This window comes from Apus apus, chromosome 1 (assembly GCF_020740795.1).
Source record: "Apus apus isolate bApuApu2 chromosome 1, bApuApu2.pri.cur, whole genome shotgun sequence".
NCBI classification, from domain to species: Eukaryota; Metazoa; Chordata; class Aves; order Apodiformes; family Apodidae; genus Apus; species Apus apus.
Genome location: NC_067282.1, coordinates 110276740 through 110290597, shown reverse-complemented (window position 1 = coordinate 110290597; position 13858 = coordinate 110276740). Strand labels below are relative to the sequence as shown.

At 39.3% G+C, this 13858-nt stretch overlaps 1 protein-coding gene across 3 annotated transcripts in view; it reads right to left on the bottom strand.

Annotated features, from left to right (window-relative positions):
* The window catches only part of RPS6KA3 (ribosomal protein S6 kinase A3), a 74798-nt gene extending 61005 nt beyond the window's left edge, over positions 1–13793 (bottom strand). For 2 of the 3 annotated variants that reach the window (XM_051617795.1, XM_051618644.1), the window contains exons 1-2: positions 13579–13793; positions 557–613 (exon numbers count right to left, since the gene is read on the bottom strand). In XM_051617795.1, the coding sequence (XP_051473755.1) occupies positions 557–613; positions 13579–13650 (129 nt within the window). In that variant the 5' untranslated portion in view covers positions 13651–13793. The remainder of the gene's footprint in view (positions 1–556; positions 614–13578) is intronic. The other variant, XR_007889309.1, reaches the window with a different exon arrangement.
* Positions 13794–13858: the final 65 nt, after the last annotated feature.

The following is a 13858-nucleotide window of genomic DNA, read 5'->3' as shown; positions in this document are numbered from 1 at the left end:
TCTATATCAAACTAGAAGCAGAAAAGCTACGGTGTACACCACCACGCTGAATTGTATTTCATGCAGTAAGCACAGATGTGTCTGCAACCAAACCTGTGTGGAATTTAACCATGAAAGGATCCTTTGTGACATGACAACAACTATCAATAAAACATACTTTGGAACTCATAAAATATTTTCACCTATGCACTGATGAGACTAACATAAAACCAATGGAAGTGCTGGCTTTGCTTGCTGGCACTAAGTAAAATCAACTACATGTTTTTCAGGTTTGCTAAGAAAACAGAAGCTCAACTTCCCTTCCTATTCAGGAATGCTCTAATTAGCTACATCTTATTTAACACTAGTGAAAGCATAAAACTTCATCAAAACAAACAGTAGGTTACCAAAACAGAAAGCCAGTGAAAAAGAATCTTTCAAAAATACCAGGATCCTAGAATGCACCTCATGACAAGTAAACCTGAACACAACTTCACTGGCAAAACTGTCTGGAAATTAAATTGTATCAGTGTGCTACAATACTGTACTATCTTTATTATGGCCATCTTTTACTCACATTCTGTGGGTTGATATCCTCTTCTCCCATAGGTTCATCCACAATTTGCTGTCCATTCTGTAAAAAAATAAAAAACAACAGATACTGCAATTTACCAGAAATTATCAATCCAAGTACAAATAAAAATATATTGTAGGTGTGCTTTAATGGCATATTACTGTACAGAATCAAGTGTTCTCCATATTCTATTAAAAAAAAATAAATTCATTGAAAGTAAACACAGAAGACTGCATAATCCTGGCACACAATGACACTCTCATTTTCATCCTCATGTATTATCAAACTGAATAAAGTTTGACAGTAAAAAATACATAAAACAATCTGGCATTTAAAGCCTTACTGCTACACAGCTAGATATTATTTTCCACTATGAACTCTGCAAAAGCTAAACCTGATGAAGAGTTAACAGCAAAAAGCCACAACAATGAACAGATAAACTGGTTCCTTTTAAGAGGATACATAACTTATGTATCAAGACAGTCCTTACTCCACACCATGACTACTTCAAGGATATTTTTAACTGCAGTATGAGCCTTATAAAAACTATGAACACAATGCTAATTTTATTAGCCAGCACTTACTACTTCCTGTACTTTTCTAAGGATGATTCTAAAGAGTCACATAGAAATAGGCTTTTGAATAGGAAATGTAGCCACAAAGATTTTAAAAAAGCTTAAATACCTTATGGGTCAACAAATGCTTCTTTCCTTGCCAGTGATGCTATATTTAGAGACTTGTTTCCCAGAAAGACTTAGAATGAACTTGCTTACACAACAAGTATGGATTTTAGCAAATTGTAAGGAAAAATATGTATTTCCTAAGTTACAGTACAGGATATCACCTGGGATATCAACAAATGAAAGCCTATTAAAAATCGTTACATTTTACATTACCACTGGAAGCAGAATTTATGTTCAATTTTGCATTGTTTCCCTAGAGAACAAAAGGCCAAATTAATATATTTTTTTCTGAACTTTATTTACTTAGAAAAAATATATATGCATGTATAGATACATATCTTCTAGATGTTGGAAAGATAATAAGAGCTGCTTAGAGATTTTATCTTTATTCTGCACCTTCCTTTCCACAGTTCACTTTTTCTGCAATCTTCTTGCTTGGAATCTTCTGATAAATATATAGTTTTCCAGCTTGCAGAGAGCTGGAGGAGAATATTTTATATGAAGTAACAGACTAAATCCTAACAATTAATGAATAAAATTTTCAAATATTGCAAACATACTGAATGTCCAATCTCAGGTGATTACCAGCTCTCTATCAAGTTTTCTACTGAGCTAAAAGATACAGCTGGTTAAAGCTAAATTATTATAATTACGGATTACCCAAATATGACAGAGGGTTGTTTTTTTTTCAAAGGGGGGTGGGGAGAGGAAGAAGTTTCAGCTTCTGATTGTCTGTATGGTACAGAGTTCTGGCACATGGTAAAACTGGCATTTTCTCACCTTAACTGCCTGCAGGAAGATACTGGAGATTTCCACTATCACTCTAGTCTACACTAGAAGTCATCTTTTCATGAGGGATGACTAGTAAGAAATCAGCTTCACATATGATAGGTTACTGCAGAGGTGAATATAATCTTTAGAAACTGTCTCCGTCAAGGGCAGTCAGCATTACACCTTCCAGTTTTACAGCTAGGAGTAATTTGATGATACTCCAAAAAGCCTAATTCCCCCTCACTGTAGCATATTTTACTTATAGTGTACAAGCAGTGAATATTGTACTGTCCTTCCTTAAGATACCTATCCTTATCAAATAGAAGACCATAAAAATAACAGCTTAGCTAAGTAACAGAAATGATTGTTTTTAATAAAGCCTGTTTACAAGAAAGCACATTGTGTACACATATGTCATTACCACTAAGGGCACAAGTCACTTATTTTGCCTTTTCTCAAAGCTACGCCTATATTTAAATTAACATCTATATTTTAGCTACACATCTCTATACTCTGTTCTTGCTACAAGATAGCCTGTAAAGTGTCTCATCAATAGGAAAAAAATGAGACAAAACCAGTAGAACAAATAAGACAACTGACTTCAACTGGAGAGGAAGAGTCTGTAGTGTCTAAATAACTAATGATGGCTAAACCCTAGGGAGTAAAAGTGGGTAAATTGTGTATCAAAGCCATGTGCTCTAAACTGACTCCACATGCAGATTTTCAGAAATAGTGATTCCTGCTACAACCACCATTCCACTGAATGATAATGTACATTAACTGCAGGTTAACTAAGATATCACTACATAGTAAGCTTTAAAATTTCATGCTTACTATTTTAAGACAACTGAAGCACAGTCGAAAGTGGAACACACTATCAGAAACTTAAGGCAAACCTCTCTTTGAAGACAAAAAGGCGAGATCAACCACTGTTTTTAAAAAGGCTCTAATCTTCAACCTCGTTGACTTTTTCCAACATTTTACCAGTTTACCAGAAAAAACACCACAAAACTTCTGCAACACAAATGAACTGTTTTGTACAATCTAGTTTTCCTGTTTAATCCTGCACTGCTTTCAGTTACTTTTCAGTTTAATTCAAGCAATGCATTCCAAACACACTCCCTGGAACTAGGACGAAACTCAAGAAATCAGCATGTACGATGCCATGTAGTAATGTCTGAGCCAGATCACTGGATTAGCAAGATCTTTTTAAATAGGTCTACCCAAGCAATGATTATGCTAAAGGAATCACTGGATGGTAGAACCAGTTTTTCTCAGAACAGTCTCAGCCATGTAAGGTAAAGAAGAATATGTATATATGACGTATGATTTGCTGGTATATGATACTATTGAATGGAAAGCAGCTGTGTATTCAGCAAATCTACAAAGCATAGATGCCTGCCTTATGAGTTAAAATGTAAAACCAAAAGGTTCCTATTGGAAGTGGCAGTATTTACACCACTGTGGAGTGAGGAGGTCTGCAGAATGCTTAAGAGGTGAGTGAATGAAACGGGTTCTGTCCTGCTGGGTATAGATTTGCTCTAGTATCTAACTAGAGCCAAGGGCTTGTCTCAATGACATAACAGATTGGGACTACATAGAATAGTCTGATGAACACAGATTAAGAGAAGGGTGACTGTATCTTTCACATGTACAGATTGGTCTAATTCAAAAGAGAGACTGAGGACTTTTGATTATTCTTCACCACACTCCTCCCATAGTGGGACACTAAGCAAGCAGAATGGATCAAAGGTCTGGTTATTTCTAGTACTCTGGTTCCAAAAATAGAACATATTTCAGATGACAGCACAAGAGAACTGTAAGAAAAGCAACAGAAAAGATCCACAGAAAGTTTCTTTTTTTATGTAAACACATCAGCAATTGATTTATGCCATGAAAGGAGGGTGCACACCCTATATAAAGGTAACCTACAAAATGCTCTTTCAAAACACTCAAATTCCTCTTCCAGTGGAAACAGTCATATTAAGTTGGCTACAAATTTGACTCCCAAAAGCTTTTAAACCTGTTGTTAGATTTCACTAAACTGGTAGCAATGAATACTTAAATGTAGCTAGGTTCCAGCAGTTTTCCTGAAGGCCCATGGACAGCAACACTAATGAGATTCTACTGGTTCCCTAACCAAGTACAACGCAGACAAACATCAGGGAATCTGCATCAGGAACTTGGTACATCAGTGTCCCCCACATGAACCAAAAAAGCCTTTACCACACAAAAGACAATCAACTGCAAACCAGGAAATCAATCATCAGTATTTCTAGCAATCAAAAATTACAGTTTAAGCCCACTGAACTCTTAGGATATAATAAAATACTTGATTGTCTTGGCAAAAAGACAGTTTAAAGAAGGCCTTTAAAAAAAAATATCAGATTATTTCACTTCTTGATCAGTAACACATGCCCACAAATAATTACACTAAAAGGGACCAAGAGGCAGCAATTAGTAGTGTATGTTAGGTGGTATTGAGAAAATATAATCATATTATATCCTTTGTAAGAAAGAAGTACATCAAGGCTTGTGGCCCACACCCCACCCACAATCAATTAATGGCTTTCTGTGAAGCCAGGAACATCCTACAATCTACACACAAAAACTATATAGTGATCTAATGTCTTAATGTAAGCTGTGCTTTTTTGTTATAAAATAAGGTTCCAACATCTACTGCAGGAGATCCAATTCAACTCAGAAGTCTGGCAAAATAGTACTATCATGGGTACCTGCACAAAAAACCTAATACTTTTCCTGTCTAACCTTCTGATTAGCACTATACCCATGTGGACAATCTTGTATGTGAAATACACAACCTAACATCACTAAAAGCAATTTGAATGTACCAGTTTGGTGCAGGCTATCTTATTTTAATAATAATGTCAGGTACCCATCATTATCATTATAGATGTGGGTTTTTTGCAGGTATATAAACCACATCAATTGAAATATTAAGTGGACAACACATTGTTTCCTGTAGTGCTCAATCTTTCCTGTTTTTCCTGTTAGTTAAATCAATAATATTACAGATAGTATACACTTGAAGTTTTAACAGTTGGTTTAGTATCACCATTCTCACATTCTGTTTGCCAACAAAGTTCTGCTAATTTGGACTTGTCTTGCTGAACTTTATGTTCTTTCCTACAGTTTAATACCATTTTTTTCTGAGGGACATAAGTTTGTCCCCAAAGCCTCTTCAATATTAGACAACACCAAATACATTCTTCCACCCCCAAAACATCTCTGCTTTGTGTTTAGACTATTGCTAGACTATTTGGGAATGTTTAGGTAGCCCCTCTTTATTTTGGGTAACTTTTTAACCCAACTATATTTCTCACTTATTTTAAAACCCCTTATGAAATTGAAATACAGTTACAGCTTTTTATATAATTCTTCTGCCATTAACCTCAACATTTCTTCATTATTAACACCAGGCTTGAATACCTAAGTTAGTAAGCAGCCTTTATACTATTAACACAGCTCAGTATATTATGCAACCATTGACTTTTACATAAATCGGTGCCTTTTAGCAGAACCATACCAACCAGTTAAGATATAATTTGAGAAGTGTTACATTCTTAGACTTAACAATTGGATAAATCAAGAACTATGAACTGTGTATCAGTGCAGGATGATGTTTTGAGCACACAAATAAGAAGACAAGACGTCTGAATCACACAGTTTAAAAATCATTATCTAAAAGTTTTAACATGCCAATGAGTAACATAGGTAATGACTGAACTATGCTTTGGAATTATAATTAAATAAATTACCTGGGTAAGTCTGAAGTTTTCTTCCAGGTAATTAATAGTTTTCAACTATCAAATATCCCAGACTTACCCAACAACTTTTAATCACAGTTATAGAATGAAGACAAAACTTCCCCCCTTTAAGCCTTCTGAAATAAACTTTGGGATACCAAAAAAAAGTATTTCAAAACACACAAGAATTTACAGTATTATTTAGTCAATAAAACACTGGACATATACAGATCTGAGTGTTTTCACTCTGGTGTTTCCAAGGGACTCTCAACTGACAGATAAAACTGATCCTTGAATTGAGTAAAGCTGTAACAATGCTTCTGGCTTGTTTCAAAGCAGCACAGAATACAGCATTCCCATTGCAACATTCATAACAAATTTGCTGTTAGCAACATAAGGCACTGTGTGGAACTACGTTTGCTAAAAGCCTTCTGAACCATACACGCTCAAACTTGCTATTCTAAGCAGCCATGAGCTACCCCAAGAAAAAATCTGTAGGTCCACAGAAAAATAGTTGAAAATAGACTGAAAGGACCTTGAGAGGTCACCCAATCTACCTCAGTGCACCAAGGCATGATCAGCTATTCCTACAATTTCACTCACAAGACGTTCATGTCTAACCCCTTCTTAAATCTTCAGTAATGGAGTTTTCACAATCTATTCCAGTGCTTAACTAAAATAAAAGGCTTTAGTAGGATCTGAATTAATGACTGGTGCCTTACTCCTGAGCTGTGAAGCCACACAGATCCAAAGTACTTACCTAAATCCTGACCTGATGTAAACTTATTGTATATAAGTAGCATAAGTGAGCTATCATCTTAGACTTATTTAGTTCATAGGATATATTCAATATATTTTGCATTTGCTATGTTAAAAACAGTACATGTAAGTATTAAACATTCTTTTTTTTTTTTTTTCAAAAATCAAACAAAAATCTAAGAAACTAGTCTTTATTTTTATGAAGCATACAATTACTCCAGGTATTTCTTTCATGTAAAACTTTATAACCTCAGGTTCCATTAATTCCACATAATTTATTCTAAACTTTATTGACTAAGGTGACTGCTTCCTTTGCTGAGTATTAAAAGAAACAGTAGGACATTGAAACTTGTCCCTCTGTAGAAAATCAACATCAGCTATAAGCCATCAACATTCAGATCATTTAGGTACAAAGCTGAAATTCCTTAAGTTAGGATATTTGGGCAACTTTGTGATTTCATAAACCCTATCTACTTTATACTACCACCTTCTTATGATTCAAGAGTATAGTTTTAACAATACAGAAAAGCAGTTCCCTTTCCTCAGTGCTGGCATTTGTCCAGTCCTGTGCCAAGTCAGGTCAGAAAAGGAAACTGAAAAAAGTTTTTGGTTCCAAGTGAGTTTAATTCTCCGAATTAACTCAGTTTGAAATCAAACAAATGCCATGGCATTATCCAAGATGCCACACACATAGTGGAGTAAAATTTTGTCCAGGTCAACCACTTTCTGTAGCTAAAACAAGCTCCAAACCATGTATATTCATTTTTTTAGAAAAAAACCCACAATAACCTAAAAAAAACAAACACCCAGAAGCAACCAACCAACACCCACAAAAAAACAAACAACAAAAAAAGGAAAGTGAAATTTTTGCTTAGCCTGCTGCCTATATGGGTAGTAAATTCTTACTCTTCACATATCAATTCAGCAGTCTTAGTAAAAAAAGAAAAAAACAAACAACCCATCCCATAACAACAAAAAACCAACAAACACACCATCTCTCTGTTAATGTGCTGCTCCAAAGAGGAAGAAATATACAGGCAGAAATTCAACATATCCAACCATTAGTGTGACTCTAGCACCTGACAGCATACAAATCTTATTATCAAGAGTGAATTTGCACAAGAAGGCATGTATGCTTCACCTTCACCACCTCCTGCAGTTCAAGACCCACTGAAATGCCCTGTGCCTGCTCGGGCTCCTTCCAAAGGCAACTGGAGTGCACACACATGGGAGTCTGTGCCAGATCCTTCCCCAGTGAGTTGGGGGCAGCCAATGGGCATGGCAAGGCTGCGTGCTGCAATTCCTTTCAATGCAGACACAGGTCTCCAGTTTCTTAGAATCTCTTTGCATGCTAAATGACAAAGGTTGAAATTTAATACTGAAGTCAACGAAAGCATTCCTCATTCATTCTCAATTTGTCATTTAGCTATTTTAATAAATTCCACTAAGAGAGACTAAGCTAAGGAGCAACTTTACTATTTCCTAAAATTCAGGATTTCCAAGGTGACTATAAAACAAATGTCAACTGTTGAAATTCAGGAGGAGAAAAGACTAACCATTAAGGGGAAAAACTGTTTAATGTGCACGTGTAAGTTCTTAGAGTAACTATTTTTGGCAATCATATTATGTAAAGAATGACACACAAAGTATTCATAACTATCTGACTACGTTCTGAAACCACCACTTTTTGAGCCTGCAGAACAAAGAAAAATTTATTTTTCAAAATACAATACAATTTCTTACTATCTTCTGTAAATACTTCAGTATGTTCTGAAAAATGAATGTTTGAAATGAAACATTACATGGAAATTTAATTCATTTAATTAAACGGAGACCTTAGAAATTGTGTCAGAAAACGGACTTCGACAACAATAATGTATTTAGAAGACATGTGCTACTTTTTACACAATTGAATTGCTTCACTCAAATAAATAATTAAAAAAAGCAGCACACTTCCTCTAAAAAGATTAAGCATACCACAGGGGGTTCCTTGCATCAAAGGAAACATATGGTAACTGTTACTGATAAGAATGAGCTAGCACAAGCTTTGTGGTTGAGCCACTGGAGTAGGTCCCTGAGAGTCAGTTTATCTCCTAGCTCTAGAACAGACCTCATGAATTATGCTAGATGAAGTCACTAAGCTGTTGAATCTCATTTTCACATCTGTAACAGGATTTTCCCCCCTCCATTTCCAGTGTGTGAGGCATTTGACCTTTTTTCAGAGAATAAGTAGCACAGTGTCCTGTAAGCAAGAATATAGCACAATACTTGAAGTAATCAACCACTTGAGTTCATCCAAACTTAAAAATTCCTTGAAGAGAATTTAACTTCTCCAGTTTTACTGATTATTTCCCTCTTTTAAGTCACCAGGACTGAAAAAGTAATTGCAGTATTTTACTCTTGCCCCCCAAAAAATCTCAACATTTTCATTACTGGAATACTGTTATGAAGTATATTTTAAAAACAAAACAAAAAAGCCCCAAATACCAAACACAAACACAGACAAAACCCCCACAACCCCAAGCCCAGTATTTTGAATGAATTTACGAAGTTGCTAGATATGCCAATTGTCAAGATCAATCAACTCATAGAGCTAATATTTTTGATGTGCAGAAATAATTAAACACCCACCTTAGTCTATGTATCATTGCAAATCTAAATTGAGCATTTCAAATGACAACTACAGTTAGTGTGACAGATCACAATCAGCTCAAAGACAACAGACATGCCTTTAAGCATGTCCGTCTGCATACACCTACTGGGTGTTGTTACACGTCCAAGCAGTGGTAAGAAATATTACACAGGCTATAATGAACAAAACAACTACAAGTTAAGAACTGTCAATGTCACACAAAACCTAATGGAATTATTCAAGAAGTTAAACTCAATACATTCCACGAGGAAATGAAGAGCTATGAAGTACACAAAATACTGCATGAAGGTACTGAATTCAGAAGAGTAAAGCACCTGCCCATCCTACCCTCCCAGCAGACAGCAGAACATCAGTACTGTGTCATGTAGTAGGAATGTGTTAACTAAAACACAGTAGAGCTAAAATTGTAACATTAAGGATCTGACAAAGCTCAAGTAAAAAAGCCCACACACCTAAACACCTTTCATGCTGATTATATGTTTCACAAGATGGTATTTACATACACATAACATCTGTTATCTGTCTATAACAGTAGTTTGTGGAATATGGGGTATACTACTTATTTAGATGAGAAAGAAATTGCCAGCAGCTACTTTCAACCCAGTGTAAGAAACAGTCACTCCACAAATCTGTGAAAAACCCAAGGTTCAAATGCACTGTACTGACAGCAAGTATGTTGTGAGAAGGGACAACAGTGTGTTGCACAGAATTCTACCTATAATGGAGAGACAATTCACATGGACTAGTTAGTTCATTTGTGTGATTCTACTTTGGCTTTGAATTGTTTGCTTGTATTGGCTATGCAAGAAATTATTGTAAATATAGCCTTTGTTCCTGTGGAATATAAGTGCAACACTGATTACATAGACTAGTACAGAATGGAAAGAGACAACCACAACCTCATGGCTTCAGGTCGCAAAACATCTGAAATTTCAGATCCCTTGCCAGAAGTATACATTGACACAGAGAATGTCAAATTGACATCAGAATGAAATTACAAACCAAACATTACATTATACTAGATTCTTTAAACTTCAGCGTGACAGTTAAATGCTAGAACTTCTTGTCTCATGCAAAGTTCAAATAGTTCTAAATACAGAAGATAAAACAAGAAATTCTGTGAAATGGGAATTCATACCATCTATTTAGACACCTAAATAAGTGATCACAAATGCCCTGTCAAGAGCAGTGAAAAAACTGAACTTTATCCACAGCCAATTTAGAGCACCTAAATAAAAACTCCTAAAGATAGATGTGACAAATGCTCCCCAGAAAGTCTACCAAAAGACATCTCCTTATGATGGCCAGCCCTTTTAACATGCTGGTGCTCAAACTTAGGCTGTCATAACTGTATTAATTCTCTTCCAGTTGACATTAATATGCATAGCTGGGTGCACAGATCAAAGGATAAGGCTAGTTACTCAGGCATTCAAATACAAACTCCATCAATACTTAAATTGCTTGAAAGCAGATGACTTGAAGGAACAGGCACACACTCAACATGAAAAACAAACTTATGCTTGTCTTAGATCTTGAGTAGACTCTTAGTCAATAAAAGACAGCATCATTCCACAGGCTTTACAGGCATTGTGACTTAAAACATGAAACTTTAAAAAGAAAAAACACAATATAGACAAATTATAAAAAGAAAAAAAAAAAATCAGAGATGCAATGTGGATCACTGACCTACTCGTACCTGTAGAAACAGGAGTTCTGCAACGGATGTCTGAAAACTATGAAACATTTTATCTAAGAAAATGGTTTGTATTATTTCTTAAGAAGGACCATCTTCTACAGATCTGCTGTTCTGTACACATAAGTTACAGCAGCTGTTGATGGTTAATTACACTGTCTTCTAAAGTAATGCTAGTTAAAAGCAATCTAAATTTGCTCACATATCACAGCAAATCACCTCCTTGGTGGTATCACTATAAAACCACACAGGACTGCAGCAGGAAACAACAACAAAAAAATATCCAATATAAAAAACTCAGAGTTGTTATGACAGAAGAAAGTATCTGAGCTGAGTTTTAAAGCTCAATAACTTGTAAATCCATGTGGATAAGACAGGGTTACAAGAACTATGTCAGCAAATCTGAGAGGTCAGCGAAAACTATTTACCTTACCCAGTATTACAGCTAAAGACATTATTACTGCCAAACTGTGATGGAAATTACAATGAGTTTCCAGGTGGATGTAAAAAAAACTTTTGCCCAAGGATCCTCTTGCTGGATAGGGTCTGTAATTAGGATATTGCTATGCTACAGATAAACACAACTCATGCAAACTGAACATGTAAGCTATGTATTTAGGTCATTTGTTTATGTATTTGACTTAGATATTTTCACTAAAACATTTTTTCTTAAACACTCACATTAGGTAAGCAACCTTTCTAAGTCTACCTTTTCTTTTGAGGTTTATCTGAGAAGCTTTTACAGGTACGGTCTGCTCTTTCCAAGAACTGAGCGTTTATTCTAGACTAGGACCTTAGAGTGCAAAACTGTCAGCTCATTTGCTGTTTCCTGTCTTCTTAGTGGTCCTACAATTTTTTTTTGTGATAAACTGCTGTGGATTCACGTCAATGTTAGTGTTTAACAACTATTTTTTTAGGAAAAGGTAAAATATGTTTGTTTCAAGAAGTCTGACAGCTGTTTAAAAACAAAACAAGTCTAAAATACACTAAAACAAGTAACAAAGTGTAATTGATCATGCATATAGACACATTTCAATAACAAGTTATTTTTATACCTTCCCAGCATTTCTACCATTTCTGAAGTTACAGAGACTACAAGCAGGAAGCATAGAAGACTAAGAATTAAGCTCTTTTCTCTAAATCGTTAATCTAAGTGGTCTTGCAGAAACATCTTCTCTGCCACCTTCTCCCCCTCCCCCAAGCATCACTACTATTGTAGTTACTCCCCATTTAAAAAAACCCACAACATCTAAGATCACCACTTCAGAAGTCAGTGAATAACTGGCAAGAATGTAAAAGTAACTACAGTAACTGGCAAGAATTTAAAAGACAGACCTGCCTGTCAGATCAGAACTGTAGATTGTTCTGACCCCCAAGAGCTGCAGTCACTTTAAGCAGAGGGAAGATCAAAAGGACAAATACTTCTGAGACTGCAGAAACTTTGCACTGGTCTCTCTCTCTCATTGCTCCGCTCATTAAGGAGTGAGTCCTAACCTTGTAGCTAATTGTTGTGAGCTGGCCTGAGTCTATACTGTTGAAGATCAGCACCACTCGAAGCAGCCTGGCTGCATATCAGCTGGAGCGGACTGAGGGAAAAGCTGCACTGTCAGAGCAAGAAGCTATTTCTTTTCAGACGGGAGTCTGGTCGCAAACTGGCACATGCATTGTGGGCTGCTAGGGAACCACGGAGCAGGCACAACTGCCTGTGTAGGTGTAGTGTTTACATAGATTCAAACCAACACAGTAGTACACCGTAGGGAAAAAAAAAAACAACAGGAAAATAACTGAAGGCATCTACGGCTTGACGTGCAAGCGAGTCTAATTTCCAGCCATTCTCATTATCTCATCCCAGGAAAGCTGACACGCGTCCTGCCCGACAAGGACGGGAGCGCAGCACCAACTCACTCCCCGCTCCCCCCAGCAGGAAGCCGCGCCGCGCCTCGGGGACCTTCCCCGAAACGCCGCCAAGCACAAAGCTTCACCCGGGCGAAATGTCCCTGCGGTTTCCCAAACGCTTGCGAAACTGCGGAGACAACCCCAGCCTGCTCAGATAAGGGGGCAGCGGCACCCGGGCGGGGACGGCCCTCGGCCGCCGCGGGGCGAGCAGCCGCAAAGGCGGGGGCTGCGGGCACGGCGGGGGCTGCGGGCACGCCGGGGGCAGGCCCCGACCTTTCCAGCCCCCAACCCTGGGCCGTGCTTTCCGAAGCGGCGGGGGCCGCCCCGGGAAGGAAAACTCGCCGTGACAGTAACCAGACACCGCGCTGGAAACAAAAGCGCCCGAGCCGGCCGCCGCCGCAGGTTACTCCCTCCCAGGGGCAGGGGGCGGAAGGGGAGGAGGCGAGACGGCGGCAGCCCGGACCCGTGAAACACGCCCCGAGCCCCGGCGCGGGGTTGTCCCGACCGGCCCCGGCCGTGAGTCAGTGCCCCGGGGAGGAAGCGGCGGCAGGGGCCGGCCCGGCTCAGGGGCCGGCCCGGCTCAGGGGCCGGCCCGAGGGCTGGGAGACCCGCAGCGCCCCGTCCGTCCGCCCGCCGCGCGGCTCCCCCCCGCTCCCCGCCCCGCTCCCCGCCCGCCGTCACGGCGCTGCCCGCCCCGAGCGCCCGCGAGGGGGAAGCTCAGCCCGTTCCCTGAGCGGCAGCGGGAGCCCAGGTCCCGTCCCTTCCGCACAACTTTCGCCCCGGCCGTCCCCCCCCCCCCGTACCTCGGTGCTGCTCTCGGCTGTGCTCTCCACAGCCATCTTCTGCCAAGGGTCCGCCAGCTGCGCCAGGGGCATCTTCCCCGCCCGGCTCCCGCAGCCTCCACGCTCCGCTTTCCCGCACCCCGGCGGCGAGGCAGGCGGCAACGAGCCCTCCGGAGGGCGCGGGACAGCCCGGCTGCAGCGGCGGCTCCAGCGGCGAGTGCTGCCCGCTGCCGCCGCCCGCCCGTCCCGCCCGCTGCCAGGCGGGGCCGCGCTCCCGCCCTCCCCCCGCCCGCCGCTCGGG